At 52.5% G+C, this 18,320-nt stretch overlaps 1 protein-coding gene across 7 annotated transcripts; it reads left to right on the plus strand.

Annotated features, from left to right (window-relative positions):
• Positions 1 to 8,608: 8,608 nt before the first annotated feature.
• On the plus strand, positions 8,609 to 17,339 carry LOC133361224 (mucin-2-like). Of its 7 annotated transcripts, none has more exons than XR_009757337.1 (10): positions 8,611 to 8,825; positions 8,990 to 9,061; positions 9,640 to 9,812; positions 10,318 to 10,615; positions 10,897 to 11,781; positions 12,313 to 12,423; positions 13,511 to 13,541; positions 14,280 to 14,383; positions 15,723 to 16,791; positions 16,840 to 17,339. XR_009757337.1 is itself a non-coding variant. In XM_061580109.1 (9 exons), exons 2-8 carry the CDS (start codon positions 9,022 to 9,024, stop codon positions 14,356 to 14,358), a joined length of 1,617 nt encoding a protein of 538 aa, XP_061436093.1. In that variant the 5' UTR covers positions 8,609 to 8,830; positions 8,940 to 9,021; the 3' UTR covers positions 14,359 to 14,383; positions 15,723 to 17,339. The 7 variants fall into 7 exon arrangements, 5 of the variants coding, with proteins under 5 accessions (XP_061436093.1, XP_061436091.1, XP_061436092.1 ...); XR_009757336.1 differs by having other exon boundaries at positions 15,723 to 16,665; positions 16,717 to 17,339; XM_061580109.1 differs by having other exon boundaries at positions 8,609 to 8,830; positions 8,940 to 9,061; positions 15,723 to 17,339.
• The last annotated feature ends 981 nt before the right edge of the window (positions 17,340 to 18,320 follow it).

Raw genomic sequence — 18,320 nt, forward strand, 5'->3', positions numbered from 1 at the left:
TTGCAGAAAAAATCACCGTACACTAACGCTGTGTGCAAAAATCCCAGTGGGATGCAAGTCAAACAACAACAACAACCACAAGACAACTTAGATTTACGCACAGCGGCAAAGACGGCTCCGTGAACTGGAAACGCGGTCACGTTCACTCGGCTCACGATATCGGCTCTCTCTCAACTCGGCTCTCTCTAGATTTGAAGCTTTCGTGACTGCAAGGATTTATATTCTTAGGTTTTTTCGGTAAAGTCACGTAGGTAAAAAATTAAAATTAATAAAAGTAAAATAAAATAAAAAAAATCACGACGTTTCAGAGGCAACACAAGCTTCCGTCTTCAGGTGAAGATGGAAGCTTGTGTTGCCTCCGAAACATCGTGATTTTTTATTTTAATTTACTTTTATTATCTTATTGGTTCTTTCGGTAAAGTCACGTAGAAGGAAAATAATAAAATAATTAAAATAAAACAATAAAATAATTCTCACGACGTTTCGGCCACAACGCAAGCAGCCGTCCTCAGGCGTCTGAATGCTGTCTCCCCGACAGACCTGGTTTTCACCTGAGGACGGCTGCTTGCGTTGTGGCCGAAACGTCGTGAGAATGAATTATTTTATTATGTTTTATTTTTTATTATTTTATTATTTCCCTTCTACGCGACTTTACCGAAAGAACCAAGAAGATGAATCCCTGCAGTCACGAAAGCTTTAAATCGAAATTTACTTTTATTAATTAAAATTTTTTACCTACGTGAAAAAAACCTAAGAATATAGGCTCTCTCTCAACTCGCTCAGCTTGCTGGGCTCTCTCCCGTGGGGCGCCCTATTTATTTGTCTCGTGTGCCCATCGTTGACTCGATGTTTGTAAACAGCGGCGTTGGCGACACGTGACGACAATACAGCACCAACGCCACGTGCGGTGTGTCTCGTGTGTTGTGTGTGGTGTGTGTGTCGTGTGTGTATGGTGTGTGTGGTGTGTCGTGTGTGGTGTGTGTCGTGTGTGTGTGTGGTGTGTGTGTAGTGTGTGTCGTGTGTGTGTATGTTGTGTGTCGTGCGTGTGTGTATGGTGTGTGTGTGGTGTGTCGTGTGTGGTGTGTGTCGTGTGTGTGGTGTGTGTGTTGTGTGTAGTGTGTGTGTGGTGTGTGTGTATGTTGTGTGTAGTGTGTGTCGTGTGTGTGTATGTTGTGTTGTCAAGGGACAGACCCAGGTGGTGCCATGGGTCGACTGAGATGACTGCTAGATGCACACAACCTGTGCCCCCTACTGTGCCAACTCGCTGCGTTTCCATCTTCCCGGCACTCCGCTCGTTTTTATTGACGAGTCGCTCCACCACCACTACCACCACTACCACCACCACCACGAGTCGCTTCTCCACCACCACGAGTCGCTCCACCACCACCACGAGTCGCTCCTCCACCACCACCACCACGAGTCGCTCCTCCACCACCACCACGATGATGACGATGATGATGATGATTCGTATTGGGAATAGGATTTCCCCTTTTTTCTGGCAACAAAGCAGCGATGTTAAGATATTCTTGGTTCTTTCGGTAAAGTCACGTAGGTAGAAAATTAAACTAAAGAAAAAAATATATATGGTGATATATAATTATTTTTTATTTATGTAAAAAAAAAATTTAGGTACAAAAATGTAACAAAATTAAAATATATCATATTTTTATTTGGTTTTATGTTTTCTACCCACGTGACTTTACCCTAAGAACCAAAGAGAATGGATTCCTGCAGTCGCAAAAGGTCTCAAATCAAGATCTAAACACGACTCCTGTTTTGTCGCCAGAAAAAAGTGGAAACCTCTTCCCATTTTGTGGCCCTGGCAAGGGAGGTCCCATGAGGAGTTTGTATTATTAGAAGATGCTCTGAGCCAGATCATTGTTGATGCGCAGTGCGAGGAAACGGGCGGCTCACCCCGAGGCAATCCCGGCGGGACCCCGAGAGGTTTCAAAGCTCCTCGTCCTGAGCCGACCGCGAATTCTGTTCGCCAGCGCCGCTCTGGGGGCTTCGTCGCCTGTCCCACAGGGCGACTTGGAGCCGCTCGCTGCGTGTGAAGTTTGCCGCATGGAGCTGGTGCGGAGCCTGGTGTATGTGTTGTTATAAAGAGGCCCTGCGTTTAAAAAAAAAACATAACTATTAAAAACACGCAAATGATTTGCTTGCCCAGTAAAGTAATTGTATTTTTTCATTTGCTATACAGCCAAATAGTACGACAAATTGCTAACTTTAAACACACCGGTCGTTTGTAAAAGTCGAAGGCGGTATAGTACTAGCGTAATAGAGCAAGTGCAGAATCACTGAACCGGAATTGATAGCTTGAAAGCGTTTAGCGCGGGGGCCTTGAAAGTGCGGGGCCCGTAGCTACTACATGTGTACTACATGGGTACTACATGTGTACTACATATGTAGCTACTACATGTGTAATACATGTAGTAGTAGCTACTACGCGTGTTGTAGTAGCTACTACTACGCGTGTAGTAGTAGCTACTACTACGCGTGTAGTAGTAGCTACTACTACGCGTGTAGTAGTAGCTACTACTACGCGTGTAGTAGTAGCTACTACTACGCGTGTAGTAGTAGCTACTACTACGCGTGTAGTAGTAGCTACTACGCGTGTAGTAGTAGCTACACGCGTAGTAGCATCTACACGTGTAGATGCTACTACAAGGAAGGTAGGGGGGGGAAGAGGGAGGAGGGGGGGAGGAGGGAGGGAGAGTGGAGGAGGAGGGAGGGGAGAAGAAGAGAGGGGGGAGGGGGGAGGGGCCCCGGACGCGTCTCGGCGCCACGTGCAGGAGGAGGCGAGACGCTGGGTCAGCAGCAGCGGCGCTGCGGGTGGCTCCATGGTGGCTATGAGATGTTGACTACCTCGCCTGGTGTGCAGGAGGTCGTGGGTTCCATCCTGACCCTGACGCCTACAGCTGCTGTATATTTGGAGTCTGCGTGTCTCTCTCATCATCATCATCATCACGGTGGCTAGGAGATGTTGACTACCTCGCCTGGTGTGCAGGAGGTCGTGGGTTCCATCCTGACCCTGACGCCTACAGCTGCTGTATATTTGGAGTTTGCGTGTCTCTCTCATCATCATCATCATCACGGTGGCTAGGAGATGTTGACTACCTCGCCTGGTGTGCAGGAGGTCGTGGGTTCCATCCTGACCCTGACGCCTACAGCTGCTGTATATTTGGAGTCTGCGTGTCTCTCTCATCATCATCATCATCACGGTGGCTAGGAGATGTTGACTACCTCGCCTGGTGTGCAGGAGGTCGTGGGTTCCATCCTGACCCTGACGCCTACAGCTGCTGTATATTTGGAGTCTGCGTGTCTCTCTCATCATCATCATCATCACGGTGGCCACAGATGTTGACTACCTCGCCTGGTGTACAGGAGGTCGTGGGTTCTATCCCGACCCTGACGCCTGCTGCTGCTGTATAGTTGGAGTTTGCGTGTCTCTCTCATCATCATCATCACGGTGGCTAGGAGATGTTGACTACCTCGCCTGGTGTGCAGGAGGTCGTGGGTTCGACCCCGACCCTGACGACGCCTGCTGCTGCTGCTGTATATTTGGAGTCTGCGTCTCTCTCTCTGTGGGTCGCGTGGATTTTGTCTCGGGGTCCTCCGGATTTTCCCTCCACATTTAGAATCAACCTCAGCAGCCCGCGGCTCGGAGTCTTTGGCTGCTGCTGCTGTGAATTTCCACTCGATGAGCCACGCAATAGACTCTGAGTCATCGACACTGGGGACCTGGGTTCGAGCCCTGGGTCTGGGTCTTTCTCTCTCTGTGAGTTCACAATGGCCGTGTCAGAGACACTGAGTCATCGACACTGGGGACCTGGGTTCGAGCCCTGGGTCTGAGTGTCTCTCTCTCAGGGGGTTCACAATGGCCGTGTCAGAGACACAGAGATCCTGGGTTCGAGCCCTGGGTCTGGGTGTCTCTCTCATGGGGTTCACAAGGGCCGTGTCAGAGACACTGAGTCATCTACACTGGGGACCTGGGTTCGAGCCCTGGGTCTGGGTGTCTCTCTCTCTCAGGGGGTTCACAATGGCCGTGTCAGAGACTCTGAGTCATCTACACTGGGGACCTGGGTTCGAGCCATCGTTCCCTGGCTCCAAGCCGGGACATGACGACCCTCAATGCCGAGGGGTAGTGGAGGGAGTTTCACGCCCCATCTCTGTGTGGTTCACCAACCCCACGCCTCCACAGTGCGGGTTACAGGCAGCCACGTCCAGTGCCGTCACCATCACCACCACCACCACCATCACCACCACCACCGCCACCACCACCACCATCACCACCACCATCACCGCCACCACCATCACCACCACCATCACCACCACCATCACCGCCACCACCACCACTATCACCATCATCACCATCACCACCATCACCACCATCACCGCCACCACCATCACCATCATCAGCATCACCACCATCACCGCCACCACCATCACCATCATCACCATCACCACCATCACCGCCACCACCACCATCACCACCACCACCACCGCCATCACCATCACCACCATCACCGCCACCACCATCACCACCACCATCACCACCATCACCGCCACCACCACCATCACCACCACCATCACCACCACCATCACCACCATCACCGCCACCACCACCATCACCGCCACCATCGCCACCATCACCACCATCACCGCCACCACCACCATCACCACCATAACCGCCACCACCGCCATCACCACCACCACCATCACCACCATCACCGCCACCACCACCATCACCACCATCACCACCACCATCACCACCATCACCGCCACCACCACCATCACCACCATAACCGCCACCACCGCCATCACCGCCACCACCATCACCGCCATCACTGCCACCACCATCACCGCCACCACCACAACCACCACCGCCGCCACCATCACCACCATCACCACCACAACCACCACCACAACCACCACCATCGCCACCACCATCGCCACCACCATCACCACCACCGCCACCACCACCGCCACCACCACCACCATCAGGCGGAGAGAAAATATTTTTGTTTATATGAAGACCGCTCGTGTTGTGATCGAAACGTCGTGGGTTTTTTGCTTTTATTTTTTTCTATTTATTATTAGTATTTTATTTATTTTCTATCTACGTGACTTTACCGAAAGAACCAAGAATACACATCATACATCAACACACAACATACATAAACACACAACATACATCATACATCAACACACATCAACACATCAACACACAACATACATCACACAACATACATCAACACACATCATACATCAACATACATAAACACACAACACGTGAGTTCATCGATGGTGAGTTTGGTGAGTGAGTTGGTGAGCGAGTTGGTGAGTGAGTGAGTTGGTGAGCGAGTTGGTGAGCGGGTGAGCTGGTGAGTGAGTTGGTGAGTGAGTTTGCTGAGTGAGCTGGTGAGCGAGTTGGTGGGTGAGTTTGCTGAGTGAGTTGGTGAGTGAGTTGGTAAGTGAGTTGGTGAGTGAGCTAGTGAGTGGGTTGGTGAGTGAGTTGGTGAGTGAGTTGGTGAGTGAGTTGGTGAGTGAGCTGGTGAGTGAGTTGGTGAGTGAGCTGGTGAGTGAGCTGGTGAGTGAGTTGGTGAGTGAGTTGGTGAGTGAGTTGGTGAGTGAGTGGTGAGTGAGTTGGTGAGTGAGCTGGTGAGTGAGTTGGTGAGTGACTTGGTGAGTTGGTGAGTTGCTGAGTGAGTTTATCACCGACTCGCCGCTCTGCACGCCTCACAGACCACGTGCCACTCCCCAGACGCTCCCTTCCCGCCTTCCACGAGACCCCTGATGATGGTGATGGTCATTCATCGTAATTCATCATCATCAATGGCCATCATCAACACTCATTGCTAACTACAACTTAATCACGTGGCGGGAATTTCCAACCTCTGGTCATCGGCACGGCTGGTCCCGCGAGGTCCGCTGGGAATTGTCGAATGCAAAACATGTTTAGTTTGGAGTTTATTTTCTTAACTTTTTTTTTAAACAATAACCCTCTAAGCTAAACTAACAGGCGCTTCCTCCCCTTCTGACCACGCCGGGATTTGTTGCGGAGCGCATGGAGGGAGGGAGGGTGGTGGTGGTGGTGTAGAATTTCCAACACTCCGTGCGAATTGATTCCTCGGGGGAGAAGGGGGGGGGTCTTCCCGGCTCCCCAAATTAGATTTTCCTCAATTTTCACCTTCCTCGCTCTCTCCGTGTGTCTCTCTCTGCCGCCCGTGTCGTCTCCCAGAGAGGAAACGGTCACGCACTTCGCGTTTCTTTCCATGAGATCACGAGGGGCGTCTCACTCGAAGGTACCGGCGTTGGGTATAAGAGGGACACGTTAGCAGGAGGGAGAAGGAGAGAGTCGTGGGTGACGGAGACACAGAGACACACAGAGACACACAGAGACAGAGAGAGACACAGAGAGAGACACAGAGACACACAGAGACACACAGAGACACACAGAGACACACAGAGACACAGAGAGAGACACAGAGACACACAGAGACACACAGAGACACACAGAGACACACAGAGACACAGAGAGACACACAGAGACACACAGAGACACACAGAGACACACAGAGACACACAGAGACACACAGAGACACACAGAGACACACAGAGACACACAGAGACACACAGAGACACACAGAGACACAGAGACACAGAGACAGAGAGAGACACAGAGACACACAGAGACACACAGAGACACACAGAGACACACAGAGAGACACAGAGACAGAGAGAGACACAGAGACACACAGAGACACACAGAGACACACAGAGACAGAGAGAGAGACACAGAGACACACAGAGACAGAGAGACACACAGAGACAGAGAGACACACAGAGACACAGAGACACAGAGAGACACAGAGAGAGAGACACAGAGACACACAGAAACACACAGAGACAGAGAGAGACACAGAGACACACAGAGACACACAGAGACAGAGAGAGACACAGAGACACACAGAGACACACGGAGACAGAGAGACACACAGAGACACACAGAGACACACAGAGACAGAGAGAGACACAGAGAGAGACACAGAGACACACAGAGACACAGAGAGAGACACAGAGACACACAGAAACACACAGAGACACACAGAGACACAGAGAGAGACAGAGACACACAGAGACACACAGAGACACACAGAGAGAGAGAGACACAGAGACACACAGAGACAGAGAGACACACAGAGACAGAGAGACACACAGAGACACAGAGACACAGAGAGACACAGAGAGAGAGACACAGAGACACACAGAAACACACAGAGACAGAGAGAGACACAGAGACACACAGAGACACACAGAGACAGAGAGAGACACAGAGACACACAGAGACACACAGAGACAGAGAGACACACAGAGACACACAGAGACACACAGAGACAGAGAGAGACACAGAGAGAGACACAGAGACACACAGAGACACAGAGAGAGACACAGAGACACACAGAGACACACAGAGACACACAGAGACAGAGAGACACACAGAGACACACAGAGACACACAGAGACAGAGAGAGACACAGAGAGAGACACAGAGACAGAGAGAGACACAGAGACACACAGAGACACACAGAGACACACAGAGACAGAGAGAGAGACACAGAGACACACAGAGACAGAGAGACACACAGAGACAGAGAGACACACAGAGACACAGAGACACAGAGAGACACAGAGAGAGAGACACAGAGACACACAGAGACACACAGAGACAGAGAGAGACACAGAGACACACAGAGACACACAGAGACAGAGAGAGACACAGAGACACACAGAGACACACAGAGACAGAGAGACACACAGAGACACACAGAGACACACAGAGACAGAGAGAGACACAGAGAGAGACACAGAGACACACAGAGACACAGAGAGAGACACAGAGACACACAGAGACACACAGAGACAGAGAGAGAGACACAGAGACACACAGAGACAGAGAGACACACAGAGACACAGAGACACAGAGAGACACAGAGAGAGAGACACAGAGAGAGACACAGAGACACACAGAGACACAGAGAGAGACACAGAGACACACAGAGACACACAGAGACACAGAGAGAGACACAGAGACACACAGAAACACACAGAGACAGAGAGAGAGACACAGAGACACACAGAGACACACAGAGACACAGAGAGAGACACAGAGACACACAGAGACACACAGAGACACAGAGAGAGACACAGAGACACACAGAGACACACAGAGACACAGAGAGAGACACAGAGACACACAGAGACACACAGAGACAGAGAGAGAGACACAGAGACACACAGAGACAGAGAGACACACAGAGACACAGAGAGACACACAGAGACAGAGAGAGACACAGAGACACACAGAGACACACAGAGACAGAGAGAGACACAGAGACACACAGAGACACACAGAGACAGAGAGAGAGACACAGAGACACACAGAGACAGAGAGACACACAGAGACACAGAGAGACAGAGAGACACAGAGACACAAAAACACACAGAGACAGAGAGAGAGACACAGAGACACACAGAGACAGAGAGAGACACAGAGACACACAGAGACACACAGAGACAGAGAGAGACACAGAGACACACAGAAACACACAGAGAGAGACACAGAGACACACAGAGACAGAGAGACACACAGAGACACAGAGAGACACAGAGAGAGAGACACAGAGACACAAAAACACACAGAGACAGAGAGAGAGACACAGAGACACAGAGAGAGACAGAGAGACACAGATAGACAGAGAGAGAGAGACGTCACAATTGCGAGTGTTTAACAGCGCTACCTGAAGATCCGAGTCGTCGTTTGGGTAAGGTGCGTGATTTCACGTGTCTGTGTGTGTGTCTGTGCATGTCTGTGTGTGTGTATGTGTGTGTGTCTGTGCGGCACTCACTCCGCGTGTCACCCTTCCCCGTGGTGCCAGCTATGCCCGGCAGTCACTCCGCGTGTCACCCTTGCCCGTGGTGCCAGCAGATTCACGAACGGGATACCGACATCAGCGCAAGATGCTGCTGCTCTCCGCAATCACATTCACAGTCATAGCCGGTGAGTTTGTGCGTCTCTGTGCGAGTCTGTTGGCACCTGTGGGTCTCTGTGTGAGTCTGTGTGGGTCTGTGGGTCTCTGTGTGAGTCTGTGGGAGTCTGTGTGATTATGTGGGTCTCTGTGTGAGTCTGTGGCTCTCTGTGTGGGTCTCTGTGTGAGTCTGTGCGTCTCTGTGTGAGTCTATGGGTCTCTGTGTGAGTGTGGGTCTCTGTGTGAGTCTGTGGGTCTCTGTGTGAGTCTATGGGTCTCTGTGTGAGTGTGGGTCTCTGTGTGAGTCTGTGGGTCTCTGTGTGAGTCTATGGGTCTCTGTGTGAGTCTGTGGGTCTCTGTGTGAGTCTGTGGGTCTCTGTGTGAGTCTATGGGTCTCTGTGTGAGTCTGTGGGTCTCTGTGAATCTGTGGGTCTCTGTGTGAGTCTATGGGTCTCTGTGTGAGTGTGGGTCTCTGTGTGAGTCTGTGGGTCTCTGTGTGAGTCTATGGGTCTCTGTGTGAGTCTGTGGGTCTCTGTGTGATTATATGGGTCTCTGTGTGAGTCTGTGTCTCTACCTGATACGTGAAAACTGAATCTGAACACGGCAACAGGCGGGTGGCGTCTCCACGTGTCCCCACACGCCACGACCTGGCGGAGGGCTCGCGACTACTGCCGGGAGGCCGGCGCTGACCTGGCGGTCGTCACCGGCGCCGGGCTCAACGCGAGACTCGCGTCCGCACTGGCGGCGGAGAGCGACGGCAAGTTCTGGATCGGACTGCGGAAGGTTCGGATTGCACCACCAGCAGCACTACCAACACCACTACCACCAGCACCACCAGCAGCACCAGCACTACCAGCACCACTACCACCAGCACCACCACCAACAGCACCACTACCAGCACCACTACTACCACCACCACTACCACCACCACCACTACCACCACTACCACCACCAGCACCACCATCACCAGCACCACCATCACCACCACCAGCACCACCACCAACAAGGGCCTGTGCGTTTTCATGGGATGTAGTTTTCATCAACATCACCATCAACAACAACTCCATCACCATCAACAACTCAATCGACATGAAAAACAACACCATCAACATCATCAACATCGCTATCGATACCACCACCATCATGAACATCATCATCATCACCATCATCGATGCAATCTCATCCGAATCTGAATGCATCCGCTTCCATCTGCCACTACGAACAAGAGCTTTGCGGCTCTTCGGATTCCCCAATAAGACGGCGACCTCTGACCCCGCCTCCGACGCAGGTGGGCGGCCTGCAGTGGAGATGGATCGACAATTCCTCCGCCGACGGATTCCTGAACTGGGCCCCGTCCGAACCGAACAACCTCGCCAGAGAAGACTGCGTCGAGATGTACGTGGTGAGGGGAGGGGCCGGCCACGTGACGGGGGACGACCACGTGACGAGGGAAGGGGCCGGTCACGTGACGGGGGACGACCACGTGACGAGGGAAGGGGCCGACCACGTGGCAGTGCGCCACGCGAGGCACGGCCGCTGGAACGACGAACACTGCGGCAAGAAGAAGCGAGCGCTCTGCGTGATAGGTGGGTTCAAGTTCAGGTCTCTGGGTGTCTCTCTCTCTCTCAGGGGGTTCACAGTGGCCGTGTCACAGACACTGGGGTCTGGGTTCAAGTTCAGGTCTGGGTGTCTCTCTCTCAGGGGGTTCACAGTGGCCGTGTCACAGACACTGGGGTCTGGGTTCAAGTTCAGGTCTGGGTGTCTCTCTCTCTCTCAGGGGGTTCACAGTGGCCGTGTCACAGACACTGGGGGTCTGGGTTCAAGTTCAGGTCTGGATGTCTCTAACGTTCTTGTTTCTCTCGTGCAGGACCAGCCGACACAACAGCTGAACCTACAACAGCTGAACCTACAACAGCCAAACCTACAACAGCTGAACCTACAACAGCCAAACCTACAACAGCTGAACCTACAACAGCCGAACCTACAACAGCTGAACCTACAACACCTGAACCTACAACAGTCAATCCTACAACAGTCAATCCTACAACAGTCAATCCCACAACAGCTGAACCTACAACAGCTGAACCTACAACAGCTGATCCTACAACAGCTGAACCTACAACAGCTGAACCTACAACAGCCAAACCTACAACAGCTGATCCTACAACAGCCAAACCTACAACAGCCAAACCTACAACAGTTGAACCTACAACAGCCAAACCTACAACAGCTGAACCTACAACAGTTGAACCTACAACAGTCAAACCTACAACAGCTGATCCTACAACAGCCAAACCTACAACAGTTGAACCTACAACAGCTGATCCTACAACAGCCAAACCTACAACAGTTGAACCTACAACAGCCAAACCTACAACAGCCAAACCTACAACAGCCAAACCTACAACAGCTGATCCTACAACAGCCAAACCTACAACAGCTGAACCTACAACAGTTGAACCTACAACAGTCAATCCTACAACAGCTGATTCTACAACAGCTGATCCTACAACAGCTGAACCTACAACAGTCAATCCTACAACAGCTGATCCTACAACAGCTGAACCTACAACAGCCAATCCTACAACAGTCAATCCTACAACAGCTGATCCTACAACAGCTGAACCTACAACAGCTGATCCTACAACAGCTGATCCTACAACAGCTGATCCTACAACAGCTGAACCTACAACATCCGAAGAACCTACAGCAGCCGATCCTACCACAGCTGATCTGGATGTGTCTATGGCAGGTGCGTACTCTCCCTCACTCCTCGTGCAGTGCTGTGAGCTGACGTGCCCACGTGACGTGCCCACGTGACGTGCCCACGTGACGTGCCCAGTGTGACGTGCCCAGTGTACCCACCATGTGACGTGCCCACGTGACGTGCCCACGTGACGTGCCCATTGTGATGTGATGTGCCCACGTGATGTGGCCACGTGACGTACCCACGTGACGTACCCAGTGTAACGTACCCACCACGTGATTTACCCACCGCGTGACGTGCCCACCACGTGATTGATGTCAGAGTGGTGGTGCAGTGGTTAGCGAGCTCCGAAGCCGAGTCGATCTAGGGACTCCCTTAGATCAACTCAGCCTCAAATGAGTAACCTGGCGTAGCGGTGGTGCAGTAAACATCGCCACTTGGGGAGACAAAGGCGGCCGGGCGTGGTGGTGGTAGCCACCCACCCCCCCCTCGTGTGCCACAGCGCCGGCAGCCTTCACAGCTGCTGCTCACACATCCTGTGACGGCTACACGGGGGATCTTTGTCGTTGTCTGCAGGGCGCAGGAGGGCGGGGGAGAGGGCAGCAGCTGCCGGGGCAGCCGCTGTGCTCGCCACGCTGGGGGGGGGGGCAGCGGGGCTGGCGGTGGCGCTGTGGAGGAGGAAGAAAGGTGAGGGGGGTGAGGGGGTGAGGGGATGAGAGTGTGAGTGAGAGAGTGTGAGAGTGAGTGAGTGTGAGAGTGTGTGTGAGTGAGTGTGTGTAAGTGAGAGTGTGTGAGAGTGGGTGAGTGAGAGAGTGTGAGAGTGTGTGAGTGAGAGAGTGAGAGAGTGTGAGAGTGTGAGTGAGAGAGTGTGTGTGAGTGAGTGTGTGTAAGTGAGAGTGTGTGAGAGTGAGTGAGTGAGAGAGTGTGAGAGTGTGTGAGTGAGAGAGTGTGTGTGAGTGAGTGTGTGTAAGTGAGAGTGTGTGAGAGTGGGTGAGTGAGAGAGTGTGAGAGTGAGTGAGTGTGAGAGTGTGTGTGAGTGAGTGTGTGTAAGTGAGAGTGTGTGAGAGTGGGTGAGTGAGAGAGTGTGAGAGTGTGTGAGTGAGAGAGTGAGAGAGTGTGAGAGTGTGTGAGTGAGTGTGAGTGCTCGCCACGCTGGGGGGGGGGGGGGGGGGCAGCGGGGCTGGTGGCGCTGTGGAGGAGGAGGAAAGGTGAGGAGAGTGAGGGTGAGGGGGTGAGAGGGTGAGAGTGTGAGTGAGTATGAGAGTGAGTGTGAGAGTGTGTGTGTGAGTGAGAGAGAGAGTGTGAGTGAGAGAGTGTGAGAGAGTGAGAGAGTGTGTGAGAGTGTGAGTGTGTGTGAGAGTGTGAGTGTGTGTGAGAGAGTGAGTGTGTGAGTGAGTGTGTGAGTGTGTGTATGAGAGAGTGACTGTGTGATTGGGTGAGTCTGTGAGAGGTTGAGAATGAGTGTGTGAGTGTGTGAGAGAGTGTGAGTGTGTGAGTGTGTGTGAGTCTGTAAGTGTGTGTGAGTCTGTGAGTGTGTGATTGGGTGAGTGTGTGAGTGTGTGATTGGGTGAGTGTGTGAGTGTGTGATTGGGTGAGTGAGTGTGTGAGTGAGGTCACATAAATCAGTGACGCTACCCGCTAACAGCACTTGCCCTAACAGTGGATCAGGGCTACACGGGGGACCTTTGCCTGTGGTGTGCACTCTCTCTGTGTATGGTGCTGCTCTGCACTGTCACACGATGACTCAGAACCTCTTCTGCGATTCTCGTCCCAGGTGCCTGTGACTTGGAGAGGCGTCGGACCAGGTAGGCTGGCCCGCACTCGATCCGCTCAGCCGTAAATCACAGCGCACGTTTCTCTGTTCGCCCAGACGTGATGAGTGAAGCAGCCGCTCACTCACTCACCCACTCACTCACCCACTCACTCACCCACTCACTCACTCACCCACTCACTCACCCACTCACTCACCCACTCACTTACCCAGTCGCTCACTCACTCACCCAGTCGCTCGCTCACTCACTCACCCAGTCGCTCACTCACTAACTCATCCACTCACTCACCAAGTCGCTTACTCACTCACCCAGTCGCTCGCTCACTCACTCACCCAGTCGCTCGCTCGCTCACACACCCAGTCACTCACTCACCCAGTCACTCACTCACTCACCCACTCACCCAGTCACTCACTCACCCAGTCACTCACTCACTCACTCACCCAGTCGCTCACTCACTCACTCATCCACTCACTCACCCTGTCACTCGCTCGCTCACCAAGTCGCTCGTTTACTCACTCACTGACTATCCCACTCACCCAGTCACTCACCCAATTACTAAGCGGTGGTGGTGGTGGTGGTGATGATGTTGTTGGTGATGGTGGTGGTGATGTTGATGTTGTTGGTGGTGATGATGATGTTGTTGGTGGCGGTAATGATGTTGGTGGTGATGATGTTGTTGGTTGTGGTGGTGATGTTGTTGTTGGTGGTGATGTGGTTGGTGGTGGTGACGTTGGTGGTGGTGATGATGTTGGTGGTGGCGATGTCTTCCAGTGATCAGCCACACACCGAGACGTTCACGGAGCGAGGGGAGTGGAAGTCGTCACCACAGGAGGCTGGGGACTTTGTGTAGACGGAGACTCGCGGAGCCCAGAGAGGTGAGAGCTTGGGGGGTGGCGGTGGTCGTGGTGATGATGATGATGGTGGGGATGGTGGTGGTGGTGGTGATGATGATGATAGTAGTGGTGGTGGTGATGGTGGTGGTGATGATGATGATGGTAGTGCTGGTGGTGGTGATGGTGGTGATGATGATGATGATGATAGTGGTGGTGGTGGTCATGGTGGTGGTGATGATGATGATGATAATGGTGGTGGTGGTGATGGTGGTGGTGATGATGATGATGATAGTGGTGGTGGTGGTGATGGTGGTGGTGATGATGATGATGGTGGGGATGGTGGTGGTGATGATGATGATAGTGGTGGGGATGGTGGTGGTGATGATGATGATGATAGTGGTGGTGGTGGTGGTGATGGTGGTGGTGATGATGATGATAGTGGTGGTGGTGGTCATGGTGGTGGTGATGATGATGATGATAGTGGTGGTGGTGGTGGTGATGATGATGATAGTGGTGGTGGTGATGGTGGTGGTGATGATGATGATAGTGGTGGTGGTGGTGATGGTGGTGATGATGATGATGGTGGGGATGGTGGTGGTGGTGGTGGTGATAGTGGTGATGATGGTGATGATAGTGGTGGTGATGATGATAGTGGTGTTGATGGTGGTGATGATGATGATAGTGGTGGGGATGGTGGTGGTGATGATGATAGTGGTGGTGGTGATGATGATGGCTGTGGTGGTGGTGTTGATGGTGATTGTGGTGATGATGATGGTGGTGGTGGTGGTGTTGGTGGTGGTGATGATGATAGTTGTGGTGGTGGTGACGGTAATAGTGGTGGTGGCGATGATGGTGATGGCGGTACTAATGATGATGATGCTGCTGCTGATGATGATGATTCTGCTGATGATGATGCTGCTGCTGCTGCTGATGATGCTGCTGCTGCTGGTGATGATGATGGTGATGATGGTGATGATGATGCTGCTGCTGATGATGATGATGATTCTGCTGCTGATGATGCTGCTGCTGATGATGATGATGGTGATGATGATGGTGATGATGATGGTGATGCTGCTGCTGCTGCTGCTGCTGATGATGATGATGATGATGCTGCTGCTGCTGATGATGATGCTGCTGGTGATGATGATGATGATGCTGCTGCTGATGATGATGATGATGCTGCTGCTGGTGATGATAATGGTGATGATGATGCTGCTGCTGCTGCTGATGATGCTGCTGCTGGTGATGATGATGATGATGCTGCTGCTGATGATGGTGATGATGATTCTGCTGCTGATGATGACGCTGCTGCTGCTGATGATGATGCTGATGAGGATGTTGCTGATGCTGCTGCTGAAACCCTCTCCGTGTGTCATTGCAGATCTCACCGCGAGACGTCGCAGTAGAAGTCGAGAGTCCGACCACGGCTGGAACTTGTAGCGAGTTCACACTGGGACCGCGCCCCACGTGACCCTCCTGGAATCTCACAGCCTTAGGGGTCGCAGGTTCGACTCCCATACAGAGGCCTCGTCCAATACAGAGGGCTCGTCCCATATAGAGACCTCGTCCCATACAGAACCCTAGTCCAATACAGAGCCCTCATCCCATACAGAGCCCTCATCCCATACAGAACCCTCGTCCCATACAGAACCCTCATCCCATACAGAACCCTCATCCCATACAGAACCCTCGTCCCACACAGAAGCCTCGTCCCATACAGAACCCTCGTCCCATACAGAACCCTCGTCCCATACAGAACCCTCGTCCCATACAGAACCCTCGTCCCATACAGAACCCTCGTCCCATACAGAACCCTCGTCCCATACAGAACCCTCGTCCCATACAGAACCCTCGTCCCATACAGAACCCTCGTCCCATACAGAACCCTCGTCCCATACAGAGCCCTCGTCCCATACAGAACCCTCGTCCCATATAGAACCCTCGTCCCATACAGAAGCCTCATTTGAAAACTTGAACCGTTATTAAATCGTAATAATAATGAAATAGTAATGTTGTAACAGATAACTACTTGAATAATATTTAAGGTATTACAATTCATTGTATATTTATTTATCCTGTGATGCGTAAAGGCGGTGGTGATGGTGGAGGTGGTGGTGGTAGTGGTGGTGTAGGTGGTGGTGGTGGTAGTTGTGGTGTAGGTAGTAGTGGTGGTGGTAGTTGTGGTGTAGGTGGTGGTAGTAGTGGTGTAGGGGGTGGTGGTAGTTGTGGTGTAGGTGGTAGTGGTGGTTGTGGTGTAGGTGGTGGTGGTAGTTGTGGTGTAGGTGGTGGTGATGGTGTAGGTGGTGGTGGTAGTTGTGGTGTAGGTGGTGGTGGTAGTGGTGGTGTAGGTGGTGGTGGTGGTAGTTGTGGTGTAGGTAGTAGTGGTGGTGGTAGTTGTGGTGTAGGTGGTGGTAGTAGTGGTGTAGGGGGTGGTGGTAGTTGTGGTGTAGGTGGTAGTGGTGGTTGTGGTGTAGGTGGTGGTGGTAGTTGTGGTGTAGGTGGTGGTGATGGTGTAGGTGGTGGTGGTAGTTGTGGTGTAGGTGGTAGTGGTGGTGGTAGTGGTGGTGTAGGTGGTGGTAGTAGTGGTGTAGGCGGTGGTGGTGTAGGTAGTGGTGGTGGTGGTGTAGGTGGTGGTGGTGGTAGTTGTGGTGTAGGTGGTAGTGGTGGTGGTAGTTGTGGTGGTGGTGGTGGTAGTTGTGGTGTAAGTGGGAGTGAGATCACCAACTCTGCTCTATTGCTAAATCGTCACTCTGTTGTCAGGACCGGCATTACGTTGTGATCATCGTGACTTAAGTTATTGGAGTCGTATTTAATCGTAAATTATGATGTTGTAAATCTCGAATGTGTCTTGGCCTGGTAGGATGGGGATGGTTGAGTGTTGTATCGATTTTGTGTCTGGGTGATTTGTTTACCTTGATTGTACTTTCTGTGAGTCAAGAGCTTTAAAGCCCATCGGATTCCTCCTGCAGAATAAATAAATATTCTGATTCTGACTGATTCGGGATGGCGTCACCAGTTTGTTTTTTATTCGGGTGCACGGTGAACTCAGACCCAGGGCTCGAACCCAGGGTCTCTGTGTCTCTGACACGGCCATTGTGAACCCCCTGAGAGAGAGAGACCCAGACCCAGGGCTCGAACCCAGGGTCTCTGTGTCTCTGACACGGCCATTGTGAACTCACTGAGAGAAACACCCAGACCCAGGGCTCGAACCCAGGGTCTCAGTGTCTCTGACACGGCCATTGTGAACTCACTGAGAGAAACACCCAGACCCAGGGCTCGAACCCAGGGTCTCAGTGTCTCTGACACGGCCATTGTGAACCCACTGAGAGAGACACCCAGACCCAGGGCTTGAACCCAGGGTCTCAGTGTCTCTAACACGGCCATCGTGAACCCACTGAGAGAGACACCCAGACCCAGGGCTCGAACCCAGGCTGTCAGTGACTCTGACATGGCCATTGTGAGCCCACAGAGAGAGACACCCAGCCCCAGGGCTTGAACCAGCACCGCTGAGACCCTGGGTTCGAGCCCTGGGTCAGGGTGTCTCTCTCTCAGTGGGTTCACGATGGCCGTGTCAGAGACACCGAGAGCCTGGGTTCGAGCCCTGGGTCTGGTTGTCTCTCTCTCTCAGGGGGTTCACGATGGCCGTGTCAGAGACACCGAGAGCCTGGGTTCGAGCCCTGGGTCTGGTTGTCTCTCTCTCTCAGTGGGTTCACAATGGCCGTGTCAGAGACACTGAGAGTCTGGGTTCGAGCCCTGGGTCTGGGTGTCTCTCTCTCAGTGGGTTCACGATGGCCGTGTCAGAGACACCGAGAGCCTGGGTTCGAGCCCTGGGTCTGGTTGTCTCTCTCTCTCAGTGGGTTCACGATGGCCGTGTCAGAGACACCGAGAGTCTGGGTTCGAGCCCTGGGTCTGGGTGTCTCTCTCTCAGTGGGTTCACGATGGCCGTGTCAGAGACACCGAGAGTCTGGGTTCGAGCCCT

The sequence above is a fragment of the Lethenteron reissneri genome, chromosome 71, assembly GCF_015708825.2.
Source record: "Lethenteron reissneri isolate LAM-NWPU_2019-01 chromosome 71, ASM1570882v1, whole genome shotgun sequence".
In the NCBI taxonomy this organism is placed as follows: Eukaryota; Metazoa; Chordata; class Hyperoartia; order Petromyzontiformes; family Petromyzontidae; genus Lethenteron; species Lethenteron reissneri.